Here is a 24679-nt window from a genome sequence, read left to right as displayed (position 1 = left end):
CTTATATGCTTGTATACTTGTCGTATCCCTTACCGGGAGTGTGGGATGTCGTCTTAACATCCTCCCAGGATTTATAACAAGTTTTTGAAAAATTTATTTTTATTATTTCTAATAATAACATTATATTATATATTAAATATATATATACAATAAATAAATAACAGAAAAATAAATACTATTACTTTTGTTACCTTTTTCTTCTGTTTGGAGCTTGGAAAAGTATGAAAGACTTTTAGGGGTTCGTGCTAATAACGTGTTGTGAAAAAGTAAAATTTATGGTAAAAAGTAAAAATCTCAAACTCTCAAAATTTACCAAATACACACTTTATAATATTTTTCTCTCTACTCAATTGTGATTTTCTTCACAAATGAGAGATCTATTTATAGGAAATCTTTACAAATAATCCAAAAATAAAATACATCATTACCTACATCATCACACACTAATTTTCAATATTTACAACTCTTATTTTCAACATTCAAATATTCAATACACACATTTTAAATATTATTTTTCAACAATTTCTATTAATCATAATATCTAATTGAAAGAAATATAGAGTCTTAATATCTTAAAATGAAATGTTATTATCAAATTTATCATTTAAATATTCTTTACAAAAATATCTTATGTTAATTAATTTTAATATTTAATCTATATCAATAAATAGAGTTAAAATAATAGCTCAAATGTGAATTTAATCAGTAGACTATATATAATGTAGTTTATAACAATGACATAAAATAATAGAAGACCTTAATTTATTCTCAATTTTTAATTTGCTTGTCCTCAACCCGTTAAATTAAAAGTTTTACCACCCCATAATTAATAATAATTTTGAATAAAAAATTTAACCAAATTTTTTTATACCCCTCATATTTAGGAATATTTTAGTTATTTTATATTATATAACAAAAAGGTCATGACTAAATTTTAAGTATAGGGTTTATTGAAACCCACCAAAATATATAAATAATTTTCAAAAATAAAATACATTCATCTATATGCTAACAAAAAATAAAACTTAAATACCATTATTATCTTCTTTATGATGCCAAAGAACATCGAGTTTGCGATTACAAATCGTGAATTTTCGAATTGAAAGGCGACGAACAATCAGAGTTTGCTGGACAAAAACTGTGTTTGAGATATGAGTTGTGCTCTGACTTGGTCTCTCCTTAATTTCCCGGTTGTCGTTAATGGGAACTCAGTCCTCCATAAAACAAATCTTTTTGGAATTTTAAATCTGCACGAAATTTATACGACTCCGTCATAAATCTGGATATTTACATTTGTGATGTAATAATCAAGAGCAAATGGATAGAAGAAATTATACCCTGTCAAATTCTTGTCTTTACAATATTGCCTGAGCCTCTCGCCTGACAAAACTTGGGCTCCGACTTCCGCCGAGTTACCATCAGACCATCTCCAGCCTTGTTTCAATTGAACACAGCCTATTACCATCTCGGTTAATCTGGCATCCGGGACGCCCACAACGACGATCTTGGAGACTCCTGGATGTAGGGATATGACAGATTCCACCTATTTTATGCAAACAAATTTTATCAGGATTCGAATTTATTTGGAACGAGCTCGAGAACTTACATTTAAGAAAGGATCGAGTTGTGACCTCTTCGGGATAAATGTTCTCCCCTCCGGTCTTGATCTTATCCTTTTCGCGTCCGAACAGCCAAAGATTACCACGATCATCCAACTGCCCTATATCTCCTGTATCGATCCAACCTTGGTGGAAAGGATTCGAATGCATGGATTGACCCCAGTAACGGAGCATTGCGTGCGGACCCCTCATGAATATTCTCCCCGGACTCGAAGGCCCCTCCGCGTGTACTTTAATCTCGATATGTGGGGCAGGCTTGCCTACACAGACACCTCCTTGAGCACTTAAGTTGGAGTTTGTTACATCATTTTGCTTCTGGTGATGGCTCCTCCGATCTTGTGTTGGATCTTTAAGAGTCATGAAAGTTAGTGAGGAACATGCCTCCGTCATTCCTACAAAGAAAATTCAAAACAAAGAAACTGAGAACGAACATGTTGAGAATGTTTAAATCACGTCGATGAAACGAAGTGGGGCGTGAAGAACACACCGTAAGCTGAGAGAATCGTGGCTCTTGGGAAAATTTTGGTAGCATCTTGGAAAAGCAGAGGAGACAAACCACCGCCACCATTCAAGATCTTCGTCACGGATTCAAAACTTCCAGAGGGTTGTTGTGCCCTGAAAGAGTTACGGTCTGATGAGATAACAGAGTTTAAGCAGAAACATGAAGGCAGACAGAATATATATATATATATATGTGTGTGTGTGCGCACGCCATAACAAATATATCATTGTTTTACCTATTAATGGTGATTAAATCAGCCATCATCGTAGGCACGGTGATCAAAGAAGTCACGCTGTGTTCCCTGATGGCTTCACATGCTAAGCGAGCTTCGAATTTCGGCATCATAACATGGCAACCTCCGGCCATTAACACTGCCATGGCCGACGATATTCCTCCTATGTGGCATAACGGACCGGTGTGCAAATAAATCTGCAAGAGTTTCATTTTGAAATCAGATGATCAGTGTTGTCAAAATCACCACTTTCCCACATAGATTCGGTGAAGAAAAACCGTACATCATTATCGTCGTAGCGAACTATCGCTATTTTCGCAAGGGATTGCACAACTAAAGCTGAATGAGTTATGGTAGCTCCTTTTGGCCGTCCCGTGGTTCCTATGGGAAACAAGAAAAACAAAACGATGATCTGAGTTAAGAAGTCTTCGATTTACCAAATGCTCGAAACTTGTTCGCATTTTTCAACTTCGAGCCTAAAATCAAAACTTAAAGATGAAGAAAAGGGAGACAACTTATACCTGAGGTGAAACAAATCACTGCAGCTCTTTCAGGTGCCCAAACATAGTCTAGATTAACAGATTTTCCAACAGGCTCTTTCATCAATTCAGCTGCAAAAACTGCAAGTTTTCGGGCAGGCATGTGAACACATGTACAGAGATATATGCTTCCAAAAGATTAATCTAAATTTCGATATAAATATGATCGTACTGGTTTCAGTGTTAATGGGCTTAACATCCATGCCCATCAACACATGCCATCTCAAAGATGGCACGTTATCTATGCTGAATTTGGAATGCCAGAAACCACGGCTCGAATCCGTCACCAGTAACACCGGTTTCGCCACGTCCATTGCTGATTTTGCTTCCTCCAACCCCTGCAGATTCTTGGAGGTTAGCAATATATATACATATATATAATTACTGCACTTTAATTCTTTATTTGTCTCAGTTCCATTATAAGAAAACTTCGAACGTCATTTGATTGCACTCGGAAATATGAAATCGAATATTGATTCGTTACTAACCCATCTGTAATTGAGTGGAGCAACAATTCCTCCAATGTAAGTGATAGCAAGGATCCATTCCAGATACAAATCACTGAAATACCAAACATAGTATATTCAGTTAAATTTCACAATTCCAGGTCCATACAGTCCTATATACATATATCCTCAAAACTTGATTCAACACGTATCATAAATCGACTAAATCACCCGAGATAATCGTAAAACTGATTGATCCTGCACATCTAAGCATGCTTCAGGTTACACATAAAACAATGAAACGCTGTATCCAATGCAATATTTCGCAAACATGCATGATAACATAAACCATGCCGATGTCCAATTCGTCTCCACGAGTTGAAAGGTATATCTAATAACCTGTTGAGAGCAGAAATGGATACCACATCGCCCGGTACGACCCCGAGTTGTAGAAGCCCATTGGCCAACCCAACAACTCCCTCCACGAACTGTATTCCTGTTTTCCGCCGGTCCCCATCGATCGTTACGACAGATTCCCGGCGGGCGGTGGCCAGGCGGCTCAAGCACTGGCAGATGTGAGCTTCGGAGTAGTTAGCCATGGTGGAATGATAGGAAGGGAGTTGGTCTTTATGCGCTATTTATAGCCTATAGGAAGGGGCAGTGAACAATCCTGTTGAGGTGTATCTTAGTGCAAATTTTCAAATTTGTACATCTCTGGATGAAGGCTATTTTATGTGTATTCTTTGACCGTGCTTTTGAAAAATATAAATTAGTTGTTTATTTTATTAATTGTCCATTGGATGATTCACGGCATGTGCCTCACAATTCCTCGTTATCAATTCAATGGATCCAATGTTTCGAAACAAGGGTGTAATTTTTATTTTCTAAAATGAAAAAAAAAATATTGGTGTCTTGTAATAATTTTTTTAAAATGACACGATGTAACCTATAATCATTGAGATCGTTGAGTTCATTAGGTAAATCTATGAGATTAAATAGTAACATGCAAGTTGCCAACCATGTTAACCAAATAAATTGTATTGGACAAATCATTTACGACATGATGGTCCAGAAAATGTTGGTAGAGATATCAAACTCATGCAAATTGATAAATCACTTACATACTCAATCAAATTGAACATTTTCTATTAGAGTTTTGCGATAATTCTTGAATGAAAAGTGATATGATTATTTGAACTTGTATAAAATTGATATAATTATGTGTGATAGTGAATTTACGATAATATAGAGTTTTTAAACATCTAACATTAAATTAAATATGATATTAAATTTTAAAAAAAACATATTCCCTCTATTCCAAATATATAGGATTGTTTGCTTGTTTTTTTTTTTTAACATAGATTAAGAAAATTAGTAGAGAAAAAATTTACATACAAACTTTTATTTTATCCCTATTTTATTCATTCAAAAAATTGTTACTCGTTTTTTTAAGATTTAACTCATATACGTACATTAGTTAAATAATTTCTTGATTTTAGTGCATGTGCTTAAGCAAAATTGGTGTTGGGAATTTTTTTTACCTAGGGTAACGTAATTGTATTTTAAAACACGTGTTATATACTTAAGATTTAACATGTTGTGCTTGAATAATCTTTTCATCCATCTCAATAAAGTATTATTTTTCCAACAATATTCACGCCCACGCAAAATTCAAAAAGGTGCATGTCTAGTGCCGGCATATGGAAGCCTGATGGTGGGCCAAATTTGACTCTCACACACACACACACACACACACACACATATATATATATATATATATATATATATATATATATATATATATATATATATATATATATATATATATATATATATATATGAGGGTTGTTACCCTGCAACCAAGGGTGCAGGGTAACCGGCTGGCGCCCACATGTGTATTTTCTTTTTTTTTTAAAAACAACTGTTAGCGACGGTTTTTCAGATTCCGTCGCTACAAAAACCGTCGCTAAACGTCTAATTTAAAAAAAAAAAACCGGACAGAGGGAACAGAGGGACATTCACAAAATCGATTCTCCCGTCCAACCTACCGCCCACAACATAGAAAAGTTTGAGAGAAACACAACACAGAAAAGTGAGGTTCAACTTAAGGCAAATCTGGAGATCTCGTGCAAGGTTTTTCCGTGCGCCTCAAATCCGAAGGTAACTCGATGTTGTCGGAAAATTTCTCACTCCCGGTAGAATTTGTGCGTGAATGTGTTAGAAAACCTCGGGTATAAAAATATGTGCGTGAATGTAAATCGAAGTTGTTAGAAATAAAAATTTGGTTCGATGTATGTGTGAATGTAAGTGCGACTCAAATAAAAAATTTTCCGTGCGCCTCAAAAGCACAGTTTGCTTGAAACCTCACAATTTTATGAATAAAAAGGAATTTAAAAGCTCGAGTTTCTCTCAAACTTTTCTGTGTTGTGGGGCGGTAGGTTGGACGGGAGAATCGATTTTGTGAACGCCCCTATGTCCCCCTCTGTCCGGTTTTTTTTAAAAAAATTAGACGTTTAGCGACGTTGTTTTTAAATCCGTCGCTATTGGCGACGGATTCTTAAAAACCGTCGCTAAACGTTGTTTTAAAAAAAAAGAAAATGCACATGTGTGCGACAGCTGTGCGCCAGCTCAGCTGTCGCCCACGGTTACCCTGCACCCTTGGGTGCAGGGTAACAACCCTCTATATATATATATATATATACCTGCACCCTTGGGTGCAGGTAATATATATATATATATATAGTATATTATAAACTCTATTAATTATATATACATCAAGATCAGGTCCAAACTCCCCGCCCATCTCTAGGATCCACAGGTTAAGGGCCCATGAGCAGCCCAGGTATTCTCCTATAAATACCAGGTTGGAGTGTTCAGTTGATTGAATTCACTATATTGTTTTCAGCAGCACCCTTAGCTGATCCCCCCATATATCCTCAGTCACTGACTTGAGCGTCGGAGAGGCTACGCCAGGACACCCTCCTGGCCCCCTTTAACGGTCTTTTTCGTGATTTCAGGCACAGGACTATTTCAAAACCCTGCGTCTAAACTATTTCAAAACCCTGCGTCTGTTACTTCTATTTATAGCCAAATATCATGGAAGCTGAAGGAACATCAACGGTTCAACAAACGATAATATTTCTGAACTTTAAATTTATTCACTTTAATTATTTTATGCACCGATTAAGGGGGAATATCAATTTTTAAGAGGTTAACTGAGAAGACAACTGTTTGTAAATTCTCAACTGAAATGAATCAGTTTCCCAACGGATTGTTCAGCTGGATATTTTACAAATCTTCTGACATAAGTTAACAAATTAAAAACTTATTATATTCCAAATCAACTGATGTGACTGCAATTTCGTAACGTGGGTTATTTTAAACCGTTCATTTCTTGCACACACGCTTACAGCACACGTACACACATTTTTACTCAAATTTTTAATGGACTGACACGTGTCCAGAATTTAAACAGTCACATACATATAAATGATTCCCCGCTTCGATTCAGTTTTCTTTCTTACGTGTACATCATCTCTCAGAACAAACTCATACACTCAAAACTTATACTTCGCAAAATTTCAGGTTTCCTCACTCTCAGCAATGGCAAATCAAATCCCAGCTCACATGATGAACGCTATAGCTATTGACTTTGACTCAGTTTTATCAGTTCAAGAAGCTAATGTCAAGAACGCTGTGGGGACCCGGACGTTAATCACGTTCTAAATCATAATTATGACTAATTAATCAATTAGTATAAACAGGGTCTAATTTTTTTTTTTTTTAAATGCAAAGTGAAAACGTAATGTAATTAAATTCAAATTACATATTAAACATAACATACAATTATTGTATGATCTACAATAATCCAACTAGGTTCAACTACAAGTCAGTGCTGAATCCTAAGTTGCTTTAAAGCCCGGATCTCCACGCTATCTAGTCCAGCCTCGTACTCTTCTTGACCCTGATCCTAGCCCACCTGTTTACATGCACACATACAAACAAGACAACAGCCGGATAACTCCGGTGAGATATAAATATCCCAGTATAAATCATGTATACATGCCATCATATAAACAATATAAAAGCATAAGACATCAACTCATATCCTATATCAAAATCATGATATGAATCAATAATCAGAATAAGTCATATTCTAAACATGTACCCTGATCCGGAACATAATTCAATATCAAGAATAAATAATATTCTAATCATGTACCAATATCAGGAACATAATTCAACATCCATCAATATCAATCGATATAACTGTCACTCAAACTCGTGACTCTACGTTTTAGACTACATTCAATCCTAGCCTAGGGATCCCGGTTTCCAAATTTGGTATTCCTATATCGAAGTCCGTAACAGAAGGAACTCTGATCCTATTACTCGATATAACCAAATATGGTGTTCCTATATCGAATTCCGATATAACCAATTATGGTGTTCCTATATCGATTTCCGTAATAGAGAGATTCCAATTCTATTTACTCGATATAACCAAACATCCGGTGTCCTGACCTATCCGTCATGGACTGTAGCTCTATCGCTAATATCATTATCTTGAGACATCGTGCAATGTTCCCGTGGTGATTCTACCACGATCAGGAAGTTCTGTCACAAGATTACTCGTCTAACACCTGTCATCTATAATTCAAGAGAACAAGTATATCAATCAACTCAATGCAAATATCAATGCAATAAGTAAAGTATGTGATTTAGGGAAACTCGAGTCAAACCTCACTCGAGTTGTGCAATCCCAACTCAACATTAATTTATACCTTTATCTTCTCGCTCAAAAGAAGAAGAAGAAGTCCCGACTCTATCTCGGTCCATTCTCAATCTGGTAATAACAATACCGAACAGATATAATATCAATAACAACTCAATTCAATACATGTTCTGATCAATAATCAAATCGAATTATACGCTGATCGATATCGAATCAAGATACAATCTAATCCATATCGACAATATCACGATATAATCAAAATCACTACCGAATCTGTTCAATATCAATCAACTGATGTTTCGACGGTATACCAATACAGTCTCGATAACCCCGTCAGTCCAAACATCACAGATATAATACCAGAATTCCTAATCAGTATCGATACCAGTCATAATCTCAATAACAATACATATCTGGTATGAATTCTCAGTCAAATTGATTCCAAAAATCATAACAATTACATATTCAGTCCGTTCCTCAATCTGACTTCGATTCTATGATGTCTAACATGACAAGAACATCATATATGAATCCTATTCAATTCTGACAATAGTCTAATTTCAAAACATGTCAAACGTAGCAAAACTTACGTCCAGTTGTAGTCTACGTTGATAGGAACTCAGTACTGAAGTCGGATTTGAAAACAGACGGGCGGATTTCTCATAAATTCTAAATTCTTTACGTCGAAAAACTTGAAGCTATCTCCTCAAACCTTTCTCGTTTCTCTTGCCTGATTCTGAAGAGATTAGCCTTTGTATGTATATATATATATATACATCTCGTGCATGACAAGAACGTGGCTTCTCCAAAATTTGCCACAAAACCACTCGCGCATATGCGCGTATCTACCCGCGCATATGCGCCAAAGGTTCTGGGCATGTCGCGCATATGCGCGTCTTTACTCGCGCATATGCGCCAAAGTTTCTGTAATTTTCGCGCATATGCGCCGCTACCGGTAGCGCATGTGCGCCAAGCCTTTCTGAGATGTTCGGCCGAACATCTTGAGATGTTCGGTTGAACATCTTGGATTATAATATAATGATGCCCAGCTTCTTAATTCAAGTTTGTATAACCTCAATCATGTCAATTGATCAATAAATCATCCCAGATTAATCTTAAATTACGGTAATTATACCCAAATCATTTCAGATCACGGTAATCAAATTCTCGGGCCTTACAAACGCCTTTCTGAAGATTGAATCTGCTGGTCTCAAGATGTTTTTGGGCAGAGCCTCGCAGGAAATTCACCCAAAAGAACTCCAGGATTTCTACTCAAATGGATATATCAATCCTGATGGAAGCATTATTTCCTCTGTCAATGATCAGTTGGTAACCATTTCTGAAGATTCTTTCGGCGAAATCTTTTCATTACCTTCTGATGGATTAGTACAACTTACTGATGTTAAAGCATCAGATATTGAAGAAATGCAAACTGCACTCTCTGCTGATGGAAGGAAAATTAAAGTTTTCGATCCTAAGAAGGAATTGAAGCATGAGGTTCAGTTGCTGGATGATATCATAGCCAAAGGGCTATTGGCCAAGGCAGGATCATTTGCTTCCCTTACTTTGGAAAAATTTCAAGCTATTACAGTTATTATGACTGAAAGAAAATTCAACTGGAAGCAACTCATTTTCAGTATATTGAAAAATATGTTCTCCTCCACCAAGTAATCTAAAGGATTTGCAGTGCCGCTAAGCTATTTGATGAAAGTCAAAGAATTGGTGGCTGATGATTCCTAGCGACTATCCAAATTCAAAATTTTTAATGGGAAGAATGTTCTGCCACCCAAAACCAAAATCGATATCTCTCCTGATCAGTTTGTGAAGATCAAGAAGCAGATTGGGGCGCAACAGGCTGCTCCCAAAGCAGTTAAACAGGCCAAAACATTGGCTCAACTGAAGGCAGTTAAAAGAAAATTGATTATCAGTGAATCTGATTCCGAGAAGACGCCCTCTCCAAAAATTGCAAAGAAACCAAGAACACAAATGACAAAACTACCAGCCACAGCAGAATCTATTCCTACTGAAAGGCTGAAATCCTCGAATGCCCAACAGCCTATCAAAGCAGTTCCCTAAAGTTCATCCAAGCAGAAATCTCAACTGATGCACCAAAAGAAACAGTTAGGATCAAAGGTCCTTTAATACATATCAATCGTCCTAATGTTCTCGCACCTACCAGAACCAAAGAAATAAAGATTACAGAAATGGTGGATACCACTCGCACTAGATTGGAATTCCTCATATCCTCAGTACTGAAAAAGGCAAGGGAAAATTAATTGAAGAGCCCAGGCCATCCAATTCTATTCAAACTCATATTGACCTTGTTTGGGAACAGGTTAATAATTTTGCAGCATCAAAACATAAATCCTAGCTGAACAAATTTATCAAACTTGAAGCAATCGTCCTCAAAGTCAAAGCCGCCACAATTGTTCAGGCTTTGGAGAGAAAAACCTATTTTTTTGACCAAATTCGAGCTAAGAAGCTATCTCAACTGCTTGAAGAATTGAAGGCCAACTACATTCCCACCCATCCAACTGCTTACAATGATCGAGCTGTGATCACTCAGCTAGATACAGATCATACCAGCCTGCAAGCTTAGATCAAAATGTGGGAAATGGATCAAGAGTTAGTTCTTCCTGATGAAGCCTCTGAAGAAGAAGGAGAAGAACCCTCCTCTCAGCAGAAAGAACCACTCTCACAACAAACTATCGTTACAACTGAAGAAACAGTTCATGATGTGCCACAATCATCTGCTGTGGAACATCAGCTGTACTCTGAAGCTTAGTTGAATTTTGCCAACATCGATGAAATTAATCAAGCAATGGTGACAGAATCTATTCCTGAAGAAGTTGATCATTCAACTGTTCAAATTACTCAAGAGGTTCCTATCTCAACAGAAACACCAGCTCAGCCTGCTGATTCTGAACAAAAGGAGCAAACAATGGTGCCTCATCAATCACCAAATCAACAGACTGCTGAGAATATGGAAGCTTTGCTAATTTCTCCAACTGATGAACCAACACGAATGACAGAGGACTATCAAACAAATGTACCAATTCATGACCCTCTTACTGCAGATCTGATTCAGCAGGAAAGGCCAATTGCTGATCAATCTCAACCCTCATCTCCTCCGGTCCAAGACACAGTGACTGAAAAGATGTTCCAGAACAGACTATTCCTGATACGATACTATCTGATAGGACCATGGTGGTCTTTGATCAAATCTCACATGAACCAAGAACATCTGATCAGTCACCTCCTCTTCCATTCACAGATATGGATCTTGTCCTTGAGGAAATACAGAATATGCAGCACAATATGCAGCAGATGCTTACCGAAATCAAGAAAATTCAATCAACACAATTTTCTCGTATTGTCAAATTGGATTCCTCGATTGAATTTGATAAAGCAAAACTGAAAGCCATCCAAGCCAACATGGAGTCTCTCACCCAAACTGTGGATGAGATGAAAAATAACAGAGGTCTAGCTCAAAGTCTATTTACAACTCAAGATGTAATCTGCAAACGAGTTGAGCGATTGGAAACCTCTGTTTCTAATAAAATGAAACTGCTGCAGACCTCCTTACGAATTTCTGTCTCAAGTATCTCCTCAGATGTAAAAATTCTTTCCACTGACCTTCGAAGATTATCTATGAAGATGGATGAGTTTGACAAAAAAGGGGAAGAAATCAAAGAGAATCCTCAGAAACAGCAGAAGAAACCATCTTGATAAAAATCAGTTAATCAGATTATTAGATTCCGCTGTTATTAATTCAAGAATTCTATCAGTTCAAGAAATTCAATCTCTTATTTTATCTACAATGAGTTCAGACGTTCAGTTATTATTTACTAAGTTTTGTCAAACATCATAAAGGGGGAAATTGTTGGAAACTAAATTATGGAGTTTGACAAAATACGAACCAACTGATCAAGCAAACTGAAATCAGCAACTGAACTCAGCAACTGAATCTACGCAACTGAAAATTCAGTTGTTCTCCTCATCAGCAACTGATCGAAGTAAACTGGACTTAACAACTGAAATCAGTTGATCAGCTGGAAACTGATCAGTTGATACATTCATACTTTAACTAAACATGTCTCGGGGAAGAACATTCAACCGACAAAGAGACATAGAAGATTGCAACATCGCACTTCACTCAATACAGCTTGGAACAACGCATTTCGGCTAAAGCAGTAAAAACGCCGCATTACAATAAACGAAGCAAACAAAGCCCAAGAAATAATGAAGTGGCAATCAACGGATACAAAGATTCAAAAAATATCTCAAGTTACCGTCGGAAGACAAGATTATAAATATGACAGAAGAACAGCTGAAGAATAAAACAGAATTACTATATTCAAAGCTTGCTGTTACTCTGCCAAAAATCATAGCTCACTCTTACTTGATTTATTCGTAGAAGTCAAGGCTACAATCTGAGCTCACTAGCATTTTGTAAAAAATTGATAAATTTGATAGTGCTAAGATCAGTTACGTACTGAGAACACTTTGTAATACTAAGAGTTTCAGTCTTGGCAGTGATAAGTCCAAACTGAAGTGGGTCAATACAAATCTTGTATTCGATCAAAGTCTTTTAGTGGAAATCCTATCCTTGGGATAGAAAGGGTGACGTAGGAGTAATTGAAATCTCCGAACATCCAGAAACAACCCTTGCGTATTTTATTTCAGTGTTGTATTCTATCTTTCAGTCAGTTAGCTTCCGCAACTATTTTAGTTTAACTGATTGTCATTGACCAACATGATTCCGAGAATCAGTTTGTCACCAAACTGAACTCAAAATTCGAAAAGATCAGTTTTATATTGTGAGTGTTTATTCAACCCCCCTTCTAAACACTCTTCATACGTTAATCGATCCTATTAGCCTGGAACCGAGCCAGTCCCCGAAATCACAAACACAACTCAAAACGTGAAGCATGGAGGGACGGCCGAGGACTGCACCGATTTTTCTTACAAAGTTGCTGTCCAATTTCGGTTTTACTCCATGAATCATGAACATATAAGGTTTTAAAATATTTATAGGACTTGATTGAAGAGAAATGAATAATATAAACATGCCTGAAATTTTGTTTTGAAGAAAACAAACAACACGACGAACACGGCGCGGCGGAGATAGAGTTTTCTTTCTTATTTTCTCTCTTGTTTTCTTGCTGCAACTCATGATTTTTGTTGTTGTTATTCTCTGAATTTTCGTAGGTGGGGTGATGGGGAATGGCTAGGTAATGAAGGGGAAGGTTACTAATTAGATGGGGTGTTTGAATGACAAAAAATATATTTCTATCCTTGCTTCTTTGGCAGATAAGGAATGATGTGTGATATGGTGGGATTGAGGAGTGAGATGGCCGAGATTTGCTAGCGAAATGGAGGTAAAATATTGCTTAAATCATGTATTCTAAATGTTTTAAGTTTTAAACACCCATTATTTATTTTAGTGAATTAATAAATTAAATTAGGATAAAGATTTCTTGCATGCATGGCTAAGTCTTAAAATAAATTATTAATATATAAAGTTACAATTTCTTAAATAAAATAGGCTTAGATTAATTTATTCCAATTGGCTACACATTTTAATTTAGGCTATTAACTAAATATTGGACATGAGAGAATTAATTAATAATTTAAGTATAATTAATTAAATAAAATCTTAAAACATAATTTACTATTAAAATAAATTATGCCTTTGCTTAAATTAAATTTAGGAATATTTTCTTATTATTAAATTTTATCTCAATACTCGAACTCCAATCCGGCCTCGCGTATTTAACCGAAAAGATAAAACTAAACTTCTGCGATTTAAGATAAATGATCATGACTTAACAAATTTCAAAACGAACTAAACACTCCATAAAAATATATATAAAAATTATTATTTTTTATTTAAATAATAGTAATTATGCATGGCTTATACGTAGTCTGATTTATCGGGTTCTACAACTCTCCCCCCTTAATAGAAATTTCGTTCTCGAAATTAAAATTTACTGAATAACTCGGGATTTCGACTCTTCATTTCTGGCTCAGATTCTGATATAGGTGGATTTTACTTGTTTTTCATGTCATGTTTTGTCCCATTGTGTTGCATTTATAGTTTAGATTGCATGCATTTGGTCATATTTTAGTTTATATTATGTTTTATTATTAATCATATGTCTCGGTGTGAAAATGCAGGATATTCATGCAAAAAATGAAGAAAAAAGAATTAGTTGCGAAGGACTTCTGCCCGGGCGAAAATTCACATCCGCTCGGGCGCTTGAGAGCTGGGAATAAAAGAAAATTTTGCGAGAATAATCCGCCCGGGCGGACGCTTATGTCCGCCCGGGCGCGCCAAAGAAGAAAGAAATTCGCGAAGACCATCCGTCCGGGCGGGAACTTATGTCCGCCCGGGCGCATCTGTATTTTTGGAAAAAATTTTGGATGATTCCTTACCTTAATTCTGAATGGAGAGGATATGGAAGGGGGGAGGCACGAAAAGAGATTGATTCAGACTTCATAGGAGCAGCCGCGCAAGCTTTGGAGAGGATTGTTGCGCTTGGATTGAAGATTCGAAGCTTTCTGGGCGTCGTTCTTCGCAATTTCCGTAAATTCTAGTATTTCTAATTTAGTTTTTATCTATTAAACATTGTTGTGTTTATTTCCACTATGAATTGTAGTAGCTAACTTTATTATTTGTTGGGATTTAAGGGGATCCTACCACGAACTTTGATCTAATTAATTTATATTTCGATTGTTGCGTTATTCTTGATTACACTACTGTTATGTCGTGTTGTTAGAGCGTAGCTAACTTTAAACACGATTTTATATTGCGAGTGAGTTCGAGAGAATAACTTATGATAGGAACGAGTAGTATAATCCGTGGATCTACAATTTGTATAGACATATGAATTTAGATACGCGCCGATAATCATAGTCCCAAGGGTCGAAAACTAGGGGATTTCATAAATCGACATGCAATTCACTCTTGATAAATAATTAAAGACATTTAATTATTTCATTGAGTAGAATTAGTTTGGATAGCTCGAGAGAGTGTGTTCAATTGAATAGGAAATCCTGTCGGAAGCATACAATCATTATCGAACGAATTAATTAATTAACGAGGGCTAGGTGAACAGATATTCCCAACAAATTCATTTCTCATTGAATTTAAATCAACTATTATAGATATTATATTTCATTATCTAATACCTGAATCAGTTTATTTGCATGTTTATTTGATTATAGTAGCAATAAAACAATCATTCAAATTTTCGTTGCTAAAGATTTAATGACTAAAAATAATAATTTTCAAATACAGTCTCCAGTGGAACTATACTCCTACTCACGTACATTGTACTATTACTTGACATCGTGCACTTGCTATTAATTTTTGAGCATACAAAATCATATTTTTATTGAGGATTCCGCAGTACAAGTTTTGCTCGATCAGATTCCCACGTAGCTTCCTCCTTCGAATGATTAAGCCATTTGACCTTCACCAGCTTAACCAGTTTGTTCCGAAGCTTCTTTTTCTGTCTGTCTAAGAATTGCACTGGACTTTCTTCATAAGACAGGTTCAGAGTGAGATGCAACGGTTCGAAGTTCAAGACATGCGAAGGATTCGCTATGTACTTCCTCAGCATAGAGACGTGGAACACGTTGTGTACTCCGGTCAGATTCGGCGGAAGAGCAACACGATAAGCTAGTGTCCCGACCCTGTCGAGGATCTCAAATGGTCCGATGAATCTCGGACTGAGCTTTTTTTTCTTCCCAAATCGCATGACACCTTTCATAGGTGCTATCTTCACAAAAACATGGTCGCAAACGACAAACTCTATTTCTCTCCTCCTCTGATCTGCATAACTCTTCTGTCGAATCTAAGCAATCGTCAACCTATCACGGTTCTTGACTACTACATCGGTAGTCTGCTGAATAATCTTTGGACCCAATTTTGATCTCTCCCCTACTTCGTTCCAATGAATAGGCGATCTGCACTTACGACCGTATAGTGCTTCATACGGAGCCATACCTATAGACGAGTGAAAACTATTGTTATAGGTGAACTCTACCAATGGCAACTTCGACTCCCAACTCCCTGAGAAATCGATGACACATGCACGGAGAAGATCCTCCAAAATCTGGATAACTCTCTCTGACTGACCATCCGTCTGAGGATTGAAGGCTGTGCTAAACATCAACTTCATACCTACAGCTGGATGCAGACTCTTCCAAAAGGAGGAAGTGAATCTAGGGTCTCGGTCAGATACTATAGAAACGGGAATACCATGAAGCCTGACTATCTCTCGGATATACAGCTCTGCATACTGAATCATGGTTAAAGTCGTCTTAATAGGTAAGAAGTGCGCTGACTTGGTAAGACGATCAACAATCACCCAGATAGCATTTGACCATCTGGCTGACTTCGGCAAGCCTACCACGAAGTCTATGGTAATATTCTTCCACTTCCACTCGGGAATAGGAAGAGGCTTGAGCAAGCCTGCTGGTCTCTGATGCTCTACTTTCACTTGCTGACACGTCAAACACTCGGATACAAAACGTCTGATATCATTCTTCATCCCGGGCCACCAATACAACAACTGCAGATCTTTGTACATCTTCGTACTCCCAAGATGAATAAAGTACGGTCTCCACTATGAATACGGTCAAGAAGAGAAGACTGAATCATCAAAGTAGATAGAAGGGGAACTCTACCTCGAGGATATGTCTCTAGATCAAACCTCTGCATATCAAACTGAAGAGGTCTCGGAATCGCCATATGAGCCATCACTGCGACTTTTCTGCTCAATGCATCCGCAACTACATTAGCCTTGCCCGTATGGTAGCTAATGTCACAGTCATAGTCCTTCACTAGCTCAAACTAACACCTCTGACGCATATTCAGCTCTTTTTGCGTAAAGAAGTACTTGAGGCTCTTATGGTCGGTAAAGATCTGGCACTTCTCTCCATACAAATAATGCCTCCAAATCTTCGAGGCAAAAACTACGGCTGCCAACTCTATATCTTTGGTAGGGTAATTCTTCTCATGGATTTTCAATTGGCGAGAAGCATAGTTTATCACCTTCCCATGCTGCATCAACAATGAGCCTAAACCGAGCTTTGAAGCATCGGTATACAAAACAAAGTCTCCGAGCCCTGACGGCATGGCCAATACCGGTGCTGAGATAAGAGCTTGCTTCAAAGTATCGAAGCTCTTCTGACACTCATCGCTTCACACAAATTTCGCATTCTTCTTTGTCAAAGATGTGAGTGGAACTGCAATAGAGGAGAATCCTTGAATAAACTTCCGATAATATCCTGCTAGCCCAAGGAAACTATGGATCTCTGATGCATTCTGCGGTACAACCCAATCTCTGACTGCTGCAACTTTCGCTGGGTCTACCTCGATACCGCTGCTAGAAACGATGTGGCCTAAGAATTCCACCATCTCTAAACAGAATTCGCACTTACTGAACTTTGCGAATAGCTTGTGCTTCTGTAAGGTCTGCAAAACTGCGGTCAGATGTCTGCTGTGCTCCTCATGATTCTTTGAGTAGACGAGAATGTCGTCTATGAATACTATCACGAACTGATCAAGATACGGTTGAAATACGCGATTCATGATATCCATGAAGATCGCTGACGCATTCGTCAAAACGTACGGCATCATAAGGAACTCGAAGTGGCCATAACGATTCCTAAAAGCATTCTTGAGAACATCGGCATCTTTCACCCTCCACTGGTGATAACCAGAGCGCAGATCAATCTTCGAGAATACTGAAGCTCCATGCAACTGATCAAATAAATCTTCAATCCTTGGGAGTGGGTATTTGTTCTTTACTGTAACCCTGTTCAATTCTCGGTAATCAATGTGGAGCCTCATCGAACCATCCTTCTTCTTCACAAATAAGACTGGCGCGCCCCATGGTGAAAAACTTGGGCGAATGAACTCCTTGTCAAGAAGTTCATGAATCTGCTTCTTGAGTTCTCCCATTTCTGTCGGCGCTAATCGGTACGGTGCTTTTGAGATCGGTGCGGTACCTGGCATAAGCTCAATAGAAAACTCCACTTCCTGAACAGGTGGCATACCAGAGACGTCATCAGGAAACACTTCTAGAATGTCCCTAACAATTGGGACATCGGAGGCTGACTGACTGGGTGTCTCGGGAACAGATATAAAAGTCGCTAAAAACGCTCGGCACCCTCTACGCATAAGCTTCCTAGCTTGGACACAAGGTATTAGACACGGTAAAGGAAAGTACCTATCTGGTTCGAATAAGAACTGCTCTCTCCCAAGCAGTCGGACTAGAACAGATCTCCTCTAGAAGTCAATCAAAACTCTATTCCTTAATAGCCAGTCCATACCCAGAATGATATCAAACTCTGGCATCGACAGTACGATCAGATTCACATAAACAAGATTACCATGAAGTTCAGGGTCTATGTCTCGGACCACATTAGTAGCTGTCAGCTCCTCTCCAGAAAGCAGTACTACTGAATATGTTATGTCTAGCCCGATGGTCTTGACCTTGAGGAAATTTGAAAAGGTCTTTGAAATGAATGAGTGAGTAGCCCCTGAATATATCAAGGCATTCGTAGCTGAACCAACTATAAAAATTCTCCCTGAAAGGTTGGAACATCAAGCTGAACCCAATAATTACAAGAACTAAACTTATAGACATGCGAAGTTCAAAGTTCTCTTAACCTAAATTCTAGAAAATAACATTGATTAGAATATGCAATCCTATCACAATTCCTAAGTTCAAGATTTCAACCCAAAACATTAAATTCCAAATACAAATTAAAGCTTTAAGATACATGTCATGAGCATTTTCTCTGGGTTCGTCTCCGCTGCATGGAGGGCAAAAACTCTGCCTTAGGTAGACAGACTCCCCTGAGGGCAGTCCTTCAGTAAGTGGTCAGAACTACCACACTTGTTGCACTTCCCCGAACCATATCTACAAACTCCAATATGGCGGCGTGAGCACTTAGCATAGACTGGATACTCCGGAGCTCTCGGGACTACAGTCCCTCTTCTGCTGTCCTCTGTTCCTAGGGTGGGCCGTGGAAAGGCTTCTTACTCTGATGCTGCTGATGAGGAGGGCGGTGCGGTGCTTGGACTGGTCGCTTGCCCTGGCGATCTCTCTCAATATCATTCTGATCCTGCTCTGCTGCCGGAGCTCTGGAGATAGCAACATCATAGGAAGTAGGGCGGGCCAGCCACCCTAACATCACGGCGCAAGATCGGCCATATACCATCCAGAAAATGCCTCAACTTGGCTCCAGCATCATTTGCAATCAGGGGCACAAAATGCAACCCCTCTCAAATTTACGGATAAAATCCGTAACAGTCATATCTCTCTGCCTCATGGTCATAAACTCCCTGGTCAACCTGGAACGCACCTCGTCAGTAAAATATTTGGAGTAGAATACCTCTGTAAAGCACGTCCAGCTCAGAGTAGCCAAATTCAAGGCTACAGATGCTCCTTCCCACCACAAGCGGGCGTCTACTCCAAACAGATAAGTTGCACAACAAACCCTATCCTCATCTCCAAGCTCCATGAATTCGAAGATAACCTCAAGGGACTTAATCCAGCCCTCGGCAATCATAGGATTGGTCGTTCCTGAGAACTCCTTAGGGCTCATCTTCATGAACCGCTCATAGGTAGCCTCAGGACCCATCTTCCTGGCTACCCCAGCATTGTTCCCCGCAAAATGTGCGAAGAATTGAGTCATTCCGGCTAACATCTCGGCGTTCATTTCCGGTGGAGGGGGTGGTGGTAGGTCCCTCTCTTGCCTATGATCCTCACCGTCCTCATGACGATGCTCATCATCTCTCATACGCTAAGGAATGCGTCTAGGAGACATACTGTTCCATATATATAACCCATACAAAACCAACATGCATAATTCTATTATTTCCTTAAATTTAAAGAAATACTACATACTCATAATCTTGATATAAAACATTTAATGAAAACATGCTGTTAAAATATTTCATGCTTTAAATGAAATGCGTAAACGTAAAACTTACAGACCAAAGACGTGATTTCGTGAGCTTCTCGTGATCAGTAGTAGTACAACCCTTTACAAGAATATAGGCTCTGATACCAACTGTAGAGTCCGTATTTCGTATTTGTTAATTTGTGGAATTATTTAAAAATTTTCTCTTTAAGTAAATAACATGCATCATACATAAAATAAACTGATAAATGGATTTAACTTTAAAATAACAGCGGAAGTAAATATTGTGCTTCAAAACAACAACTTAAAAATCATTCGACATATTAAAACTGAGTTTGAACATAAAATATTGAATAAACTGAAACATGAGGTCCTCGGGTTCCTACTACTGCTGTCACAAGCTAGCTCACTGGTCCCCGCCCTCAGTCTCGACCTCATCAGTACCTACAACATTCAAGTCTAGTGAGTCTAAAGACTCAGCATGCATATATCGTGAATAACAAGTAAATATATCATAAAATTTCGTGTAACGTAAAAATATGGTATCGTGTCATGAGTAATTATAAATAAGTGCATATTTGAAAATCATACGTAAAAGCTTTGCTCGATAGAGCTCTGTCATAACATATCATATCGTAAATTTTTTTGGTAGAGATAATGTTTCTACGCAAGTGGCCCGTAACATAACACGAGCGTCTGATCAGACTAAACCACAGTATACTGGGCGGTATAGATCACCACAGCCCTTGGACTGGATGTCCGTACCCATACATGAACATGAACCGGTCGTAAGTCACCGGGTAGAGATCCCATAAGCATGAGGTGGCCACAAGACATACCGCATATATTTCAAAAATAAACATTTGTATTTTATGCACGTAATATAATTTATATCCCTGTTTTTACTGAATGAGTTGTGTTGGAAACTAAATTCTGGAGTTTGACAAAACATAAAATCAACTAATACATGAAAGCATATTCGGCAGCTGAACATTCAACTAAAATCAGTTGACACAAACTGATCAGTTGAGAACTGATCAGTTAAAACATTCAGCCGAAAACATTAAAGCTTCTCAACTGATGATACCTCGGGAAAGATCATTCAACAGACAAAAAGACATATCAGACATCAACTGAATGTGGAAAGCCGCACTGCATAAAAAAACGTATTTCGGCTATTGAGATTAATACGCCGTCTTACAATAAATGATGAAGCGGCAATCAAGAACTCTGTCCAAGAAATGATAAGGAGGAAATCAACGGATACGAGAATTCAAAATTACCGTTGAAAGATAAGTCTATAAATATGACTAAAGAGCAGTTGACAAAGAAGACGATTGACCAATCTCAAACTTGCCATTACTCTGTTAAAAATCTCTGCTCACACCTATCAGATCTATTCGTAGCAATCAAGGCTACATATTGAGCAATCTAGCACTGTGAAATATTGATAACTCGATAAGTGCTAAGTTCAGTTACTTACAGATATCATTATATTATACTAAGAGTTTCAGTTCAGGCAATAGATAAGTCCTAACTGAAGTGGGTCTGTACAAGCGTTGTACTCGATCAAAGTCTTTTAGTGGATATCCTATCCTTGTGATAGAAGGGGTGACGTAGGAGTTATTCAATTCTCCGAACATCCAGAAACATATTGTGTTGTCTTTACTTCAGCTTTTTATTTCCAGTTAGATATTCTATCTTTCAATCAGTTTATTTTCCGCAACTGCTTATTCAGTTTAACTGATTGATAATTGACAGACGGGATACTCAGTTCAGTTTGTAACAAAACCGAACTACCTTTTTCGGAAAACATTTAAATTACTAGAAGTGTTTATTCAACCCCCCCCCCCCCTTCTAAACACTCCTTAGTCAATAACCGATCCTAACAAGTGGTATCAGAGCGAGGCATATCCTGTCAAAGATTATCTATCTTCAATCTAATCACTATGTCTTCATTCAATAAGATTCCAATGTTCTCCAGGGAAGATTTTGATGATTGGAAAATCAGAATGCAGACTCATCTAGCTGCACAAGACGATGACATGTGGTACGTCATAACTGACGGACCCATGAAAATTTTGAAAGCAAACACAGCTGTTGCTATTACTGAAGGGGCACCTCACCGAATTGAAAAGCCTCGAGATGAGTGGACTACAGAGGACAAAAGAAAGGCAAATCTAGACAACGTTGCAAAAGACATATTGTATAAGACACTGGACAAAGTAACGTTCAGTAAGATCAAAATGTGCAAAACCGCCAAAGAAATTTGGGAGAAGTTAATTCAACTTTGCGAAGGAAATGATCAAACAAAAGAAAACAAACTTTCAGTTGCTATGCAGAAGTTTGACAACATCAGAATGAAGATGGGAGAAACAATGGATGAGTATGATGAAAGAACAAGCTGTATCATCAACGAACTAAATGCACTTGGAAAAGTGTATACAAATAAAGAAGTAGCGTTGAAAGTAATCAGAGGACTTCCCAAAGAATGGGATGTCAAAACTATGGCAATGAGGGAATCCAAAGATCTTAACAAAGTTGAACTTCATGATTTATTTGCAGATCTAAAAGCATATGAGTTTGAACTTCAAACTCGAGAAGGAGAACCATCTACTCCAGCAGCAACTACTGCCTTGACTGCTGTTAGAAATGAATCAACTGGTTCAGTTGAGAAAACTGCTGATCAGCTGAGCAATGATGCCATGTCTCTATTCATTAAGAAATTTGGAAGATTCATGAGGAAAAATCAAGGAAATTTTCAGAAAAACTACCAAAGAAACAACTACAGAGAAGAGACTAATGTATGTTTCAACTGTGGCAAATCCGGTCACTTTATTGCCAACTGTCCAAAGCCTAAAAAGGATAATCAAATCTCAACTGAAAGAAAGAAAAAGATGTATGAACACAAAAGAAGGTCTAAAGACGAAAAGAAGCCTTACAAGAAGAGACATGAAGTACTTCTAGCTGAAGACAGCAAAGCCAAATGGGCAGAAACTGACAGCGAAGAATCAGATCCAGAAAGCTCTTGCAGTTCAAGTGAGGATGAGGAAGAAGTAACATGTCTAATGGCAGACAACCTAGAAGATCAATCAAGCTGCGAGCAGGTATTTGATTTTAGCACTATTGATTTTTCACGAGAAGAACTCATCTCAACTCTTCATGACATGGTCAATGAGTATCAAAAGCTTGCTTTATCATTTGAAAAACTCAGAGCAAAGCAAAATGATCCCAAAGACAATAAAACAAAAACTGATGAATCAGTTGAAATGTTGAGTATGAAAAGGGAGATTGCTGAACTCACTGATGAAAGAAGTAGGAATCAATCAATGATTCAAAAATTGTCGCTTGAAAATACAAAGATCAATGAGCTCATTCAAGTTTGGAACAAATCATCTAAAACTTTAACTAATATATAGAACTCTCAGAAATCAGTTGATGATAAAACTGGTTTAGGATTCTGTGGTAAAGATGATTTGTCTTCCCAAGATACTCAACCAAAACTGAATATGAACAAAGGGAAATATATTCACTTTGTAAAATCAGTTATGGTACAAAATCAAGAAGAGTCGAGCAAACCGACTGAACAGCCATCTCAGAATATGAATAAAGGCATGAGATGTGGAATTGGATATACTCCAAAGGGTAAGACTGACTCATGGAATCAGCAACCGAAAACTCTCAGCAGGAAATATTCATATGGCTACTCAAACTACTACAATAGTAAGCCAGTTCAGAAAAGATATCGGCTGAACAATCAGTTGAAAAAGAACAAAACACATGTCACATCATCCACAAACTATACACCAAGCACACACAGACAGGGAAGGACTATATGGAATACAGCAACAGGACAGTCAGTTAAACTGATTCAAGTCTGGATTCCAAAAGGACTAATCAACTATGGACCCAAATAGAAAAGGGTACCAGAATCTTATTTTGTGTTTAAATGCAGGCAACAGGAACAAGTATTGGATCAATATGGTATATGGACAGTGGATGTTCACGACACATGACAGGAGATTCAAACTTATTGTCACAACTGGTCAAATACAATGGTCCAAACATCAGTTTTGGGGATAATTCCAAAGGTAAAACTGTGGGTAAGGGTAAGCTTATCCATGGTAACTTCACCATTAATGATATTTTATTAGTCGAGAATCTTAAGTATAATCTGATAAGCATTAGTCAGTTATGCGATAATGGATTCTCAGTTCAGTTTGACAAACACTCTTGTTCAGTCAAAAACACAACTGAAGAGATTATTTTAACTGGCAAAAGGTGTGGAAACACTTACAAAGTTAGTTGGAATGATCAACCTTATACACCAGTATGCTTTATTGCGTCTAAATCATCTCAAAACTGGTTGTGGCATAAACGGTTAAATCATTTAAATTTTAAATCTATTGCCTATCTGAGTAAGCATGAACTTGTAACTGGTTTGCCCAAAATAAATTTTTCAAAAGAAAAACTTTGTTCAGCATGTCAGTATGGAAAACAAGTTCGATCCTCTTTCAAAAACAAAGGTTGTAAATCTTCATCCCGATGCTTAGAATTATTGCACATGGATCTCTTTGGTCCAATACCAATCATGAGCTTAGGGGGAATGAAATACACCTTAGTGGTCGTAGATGACTTTTCAAGATTTACTTGGGTTATA

At 37.7% G+C, this 24679-nt stretch overlaps 1 protein-coding gene across 1 annotated transcript; it reads right to left on the bottom strand.

The window, feature by feature from the left end:
• Positions 1-1014: 1014 nt before the first annotated feature.
• On the bottom strand, positions 1015-3991 carry LOC140815199 (2-succinylbenzoate--CoA ligase, chloroplastic/peroxisomal-like). Its single transcript, XM_073174320.1, has 10 exons — positions 3738-3991; positions 3381-3453; positions 3065-3230; positions 2875-2973; positions 2637-2734; positions 2357-2550; positions 2107-2234; positions 1632-2011; positions 1338-1543; positions 1015-1247 (listed from the first exon to the last, which is right to left on the bottom strand). The coding sequence occupies exons 1-10, from the start codon at positions 3935-3937 to the stop codon at positions 1118-1120; spliced, it is 1674 nt and encodes a 557-aa protein (XP_073030421.1). The 5' UTR covers positions 3938-3991; the 3' UTR covers positions 1015-1117.
• Between the last annotated feature and the right edge of the window lie 20688 nt (positions 3992-24679).

This window comes from Primulina eburnea, chromosome 15 (genome assembly GCF_022965805.1).
Source record: "Primulina eburnea isolate SZY01 chromosome 15, ASM2296580v1, whole genome shotgun sequence".
Taxonomy (NCBI): domain Eukaryota; kingdom Viridiplantae; phylum Streptophyta; class Magnoliopsida; order Lamiales; family Gesneriaceae; genus Primulina; species Primulina eburnea.
Note: the sequence above shows the minus strand (reverse complement) of the source record. Positions and strands in the feature narration are given on the sequence as shown.